General features: G+C 49.3%; 2 protein-coding genes across 2 annotated transcripts; one reads left to right on the plus strand and one right to left on the minus strand.

The window, feature by feature from the left end:
- Positions 1-125: 125 nt before the first annotated feature.
- UREG_05487 (uncharacterized protein) lies at positions 126-677 on the plus strand (the record flags this gene model as incomplete). The annotated part of the gene is made up of 1 exon (XM_002584752.1): positions 126-677. One exon carries the CDS (start codon positions 126-128, stop codon positions 675-677), a length of 552 nt encoding a protein of 183 aa, XP_002584798.1.
- A 1,258-nt stretch (positions 678-1,935) lies between these two features.
- Positions 1,936-2,718, minus strand: UREG_05488 (uncharacterized protein; the record flags this gene model as incomplete). Its single annotated transcript, XM_002584753.1, has 3 exons — positions 1,936-1,962; positions 2,017-2,471; positions 2,526-2,718. The coding sequence occupies 3 exons, from the start codon at positions 2,716-2,718 to the stop codon at positions 1,936-1,938; spliced, it is 675 nt and encodes a 224-aa protein (XP_002584799.1).
- Between the last annotated feature and the right edge of the window lie 2,168 nt (positions 2,719-4,886).

Consider the following 4,886-nt stretch of genomic DNA (forward strand, 5'->3'; position numbering starts at 1 on the left):
ATAAAAAAGTTTGTAAACAACCAGCCCATTTCGCTCGAGGACCTGGAATCAAACCGCCCTCAGAATCGCCCATCTGAATCTCCATCTTGGACTCCCAACCCGATCCCTCCAAAACCCAGCTGAACATGCCAACCCGGCCCTCGAGATTCATCCGCACCCTCACACCCCTCAACCACCACCCACCCGCCGAACCACTCGAGCTCAGCCCCTCACGGCGAAAACCCCACCCCTTCCGATCCGTGGGCAACTACGTCTTCACATCCCCCTGGAACCGCAACTGCACTTTCGGCCCGGGCGCCAACAGCCGCACTCTCAGGTGCAGACACACGCTCCCCCAGTCAAGCCACGCCCCATCATCCCCCGCCTCCGCCGTCACGGTCGCCGAAATCCGCTTCAACCTGCCCACCTTCCCGTCTCCGCCTCCTCGACCGGGGTCTTCGCATCGCGCCGACGGCGGGCCCAAGCCGCGGCACAGTAATGACTCGTTGTCTTCCCCGTTTGAGGAGGAGAGGCTGGATTTGAGCCTGGCGAGGGAGCGGGCGGGGGGCGGGATGAGAGGGAATAGTGCCAAGCTGGGGAAGCTGATTATCCAGGATGAAGGGCTGAAGATGGTAGATTTGATTGTGGCGGCGTGCATGGGCGTGTTTTGGGGGGTTTATGAGAATGCGTCTGGATAGTTTTGTGCTAAGCACTTATTATTTTTTCACCAGAGTTTGGTTCGATTGTTTTCTCTTTTGTTCTTTTTTCCTCACTTTTAGCGTTCTGCTTGACAACGTTATCCAGCGGTTTTTGGGGCGATATACCATTTGCGAATATTCCAAGTTCATCGAGCATAGAAATACATATCTTCATGTCTTTGCAAATCGACGGTAGTCCTAGCAATCATACGTATTTTTGCTGTTCCCATTTTCGGGTCCCGTTCTTGCATAAGGCTGATAATATCGATACAATATCGATCATGTAACTATGTATATAGCACTGGGTATCTATATGCTATAGACTAGGAGGCATAGGGCCTTGTTGAATCCACTATGGCCTGGATATAAAGTATGGGCTTTTGATCCTGGGTCTTGGTTGAGCAAGTGGAATTTGGACCGTGGTTGAGTTGACGGGTAAGGAACCACGGACGGCTCGTAAAGTCACGAAATACGCAGTAAGTTAACACCAGCTCGAGTTAGAGTTGGTATAACCATTGGGCTTGAGGGAAAAGGAATCCAGGATGTATATGGAAGAAAAGCGGTAAGAACAAAAGGTATAGTACCCGAATCAAGTTGCATTATATTTGATTTTTTTTTCCAAAAACAAGATAGAAAAATTCCTTATTAAGAAAAAATGTGATACACCTCAGATGAACGCCATATTGCATATCAAACAGCTTCCTTCCACACATGCAAAATAAACGTGGTGAGCCACAGACATCCGTTAAAGCCCAGGAACCAGGAATAAGTAAAATCTGAGCGGAAAGGGTGACAATGTCTCGATACCAGTTGCAACCGAGGCAAGCCAGTATGTGAGACTTGGACAGCGCGCAGAACCAAAGAGGTATTAAATGGTTTGGCCAATAGGATCACGTTGGTCCCCAAACTCACTACGATTAGCCACGAACCTGCGTAAGCGCAACTAGTTAAACAACTCGTACAATAGAAGCAAGGCGTCTCGAATCAAGGGGCAATTGATAGGCGGCGAAAAATATTGTAGCATCCTGCATCACCACGGATTTGGATGCCATAACGCCGAATAGGGGATACAATCGGGAGATGGATCGTTAAGTAAAGTATAAGCACAAGGCTCGCAGTGAATGAAAGCAGAGGGGGATCATTGGTTGTAAAACACGGGCATGACAGATTGTGAGAAAGTCGTTCAATTGGGTGGTTGCATGGATGCAAATCAATGGATTTTAGCCAAAGTCGCAGGGAAACTCGACTATAATCCCGGTCAATATTGCGAGTCAGGGTTGGTAACCTATAAAGATTAGCGTCCGCTAAAATCGAATTGCTTAAAACAGGGTCCAAGTACCTTAAGGATTCTTCTTGAGAAGTCCTGATCATCGGCAATGCTTCCGTTGCTTTGGCGTCTCTGGGACATGAGAGTAGGCTCCAGTCTCGAATCAGACATCGAGCTTTCGGAGTACGTTTTTCCGCTAGAAACGAAGTTACTGATGGTGGCATTGCGACGATATTCCTCCACCACTTCCCTGCGCTTCTTGTATTTCATATAGAAAATCCCTCCTCCAATGATAGCCGCCAGAGCGACAACACCCACAACCACACCAGCAGCAATGCCGGCTTTGTTTGGTCCCCCGCCTTCTTTTTCATCAGTGCCGGCGGTAACGACGACGGTTTGGCCAGATTGTGTGATTGTTCGCATTGGGGGGCTCGTAGAAGTGCTACTAGGCAGTGAACTACCATCTTCGTAGTCGACATCGTCATCCTTTTCTGTGATATAAACGGAAAACGCATTTTTTCCTCCGCCTAGAATCATTCAGTGAGATGAAACACAAGTAAGGTGGAAGGGGTAGGACATACATATCTCGTCAGGATAGCCATCACAGTCCCTTTTGCATTGATCATCATCGGTTTTGGAGGATCTGGGCGGCAATTTGTCCCCACAGTAGCAGTTTGTGCCTTTCGTCAGTGCCATGGCAGGCTTTTTTAATTTCTTGCACACTCCCCGGCAGTATCCCACCGATTGATATGTGTATTTGCCCTGATCCTCCATGGAGCCACTAGATTTGAAGCAGCCTTTCGTTGTGGCCTCGTCGATCGAAACGTCGGCTGCTGCACTCAGGAACATTTGAGGCCGCAATGGCGGCGAGCGGCAATAGAGTTCTCATGCTTGCGTGATATGCGTGATATGCGTGCGAAGGTGAAAAGATGTGGATATATTGGTGGTGGTCGATGGAACGACTGTCAACGTGATAAGTCTATGCGGCTCAGGGAGGCGAGACCAACACAAGCCTTTGAAGAAAATGTCCTCGCCGAAATATTCGATCGGATCCGGTAGTGAGAGGCGTATTTAAGTCTATAATGAATGGATAGGCGACTTTAGGGCGAAATGTACACTGCGAGGGAGGATTCGGTATCCAGGTGCGATCCGCTCTGAGTTGCTTCGGTTTCTGCTTCGATTCCTGGAGCTTACGCCTAACCCGATGTTATAGCCCTTGCACGCGAATGCCCTCGATGGGTCTGGCGAGGTTTCGATTGACGGAAGTCGTGGATGGAATGCAGAGGGTTGATGAATGAAAGTGGTGACCGGAGGGGGAGGGTGAATATGACTGCACGTCTTCACTCTCCCAACGGCAAGATAGTAAAGGATACAGCAGGACAGTTCAAAGAGCGGAATCAAAGACCAAGGGCAAAGACTGGAAGCGGACTTGATGGAAGAGTCAACAGTCCGACGGGGACGGTGATGGCACAAAAGGTGGACAGAAGGTGAAGATGGAAATGAAACGAGCGTGAAGGGATGGGTTGACGATGATCGTGGACGATGGATGAAACCTCCTGGAAAGGATCTGACCAGCAGGGACCACGCCCTGCTAACCGCTTTCGGCGTAAACAGTGCTGTGTCTTGAACGCCGTATGGCGTTTTACCGTTGTATGTGACTGTGGGGGCCCTGATGAGGGCGCGTGATTGGCTGAAGGCCGCCCGTTCGGGACCTATGAATACATAGCCGTAATCTTCGGTCTTGGCCGATACGAGACCATGGAAATGAATTGCGGGCCAGGAACACGCTAACCGCTTTGGGCCTGCCAGGTAAGTGGCTGTGCTGTACGGAGTATGGTACCTATCAATATTACCTGATGTTCGACATATTATGTGGTGATATTTCTCGATCGATGAGATCTCGGAGAATGAAGGGTGGCTGGATGGGGGACAGTCTGACAGAGGAATCATCAGGTGCTCTCAACCGATGGATTCTGGGTGTGGTTGCATTGTTCCTGTGAATCTCAAAGTATGATTGGGTTCCCTTTGACCCTTGCACTACCCAGGAACATTGACCTAGTCGCCAGTGAATGTCTCAGGACATCTCGGAAATCTCTCGCATCAATCACCGGTCTTGCGTCAGCACTGAGCAGAAACTGCCATCTGTGTATCTGCAGACCTCTTCGAACCTGGACAGGTTCTCTTTGAGCCTTGAGGCGACGACTGGGCCTCATGCCTTCTGATTAGCGCTTACAAAACACTTGTCGGGAGAACTGGCTCCAACAACCCAGGCCCGACCACTCCGCAGAAAACAAAAAAAAATTCCTCTTTTATTCGCTCACCTCGCTGCAAGGTCAAAAAAACAGTTGGGAATCGAGAGGATCAGCCTTCCTGCCAACTCATCGCCGCTGAAAAAAACTCAAAAGAAGTTGGATCAATTCCACTCATCCATCAGCAAGCTGCCAGCCTGCCATTGACCATCAGGGCTCTCTACACTCGGATCAAAAGGTGTGTTGCTCCGAACCCTGGTACTTGCTAGGCAACACGGCTCGCGCGAAAACAAGCCAAGTTTGCCCAACGCCCCAAGCCGACATGTGATTCACTCTTCGTCCAAGATGGTCCAATATTAGTGGGAAGAATGAATACATAATTATTGAGTGAACAGGTGTTTGCAAAACCGGTCAAATGACTGACGATGAAACGTCCCTCTTCTAAACCCATTGAGCTGAAGCAATTGTTACAGAACGAAGTTTGACTTGAATCTGTGTCTGACAGTTCTCAGATCTTTGAAGCGTCAAGTCAAAGGGACCATTCTTAAATCCCATTGTACACTCCGGAATATACGCTGCTGCCGTCTTAAACACAAGGTATAACCCGACGAGCTTTCCCAAAGAAGCAAGCGGCTAGTTTATCGCATAGGCTGAAGCAAAGGCAGCACTGAGATATTTCATCCTTCTCTAATC

Source organism: Uncinocarpus reesii, genomic scaffold (genome assembly GCF_000003515.1).
Source record: "Uncinocarpus reesii 1704 scaffold_3 genomic scaffold, whole genome shotgun sequence".
Lineage (NCBI taxonomy): Eukaryota > Fungi > Ascomycota > Eurotiomycetes > Onygenales > Onygenaceae > Uncinocarpus > Uncinocarpus reesii.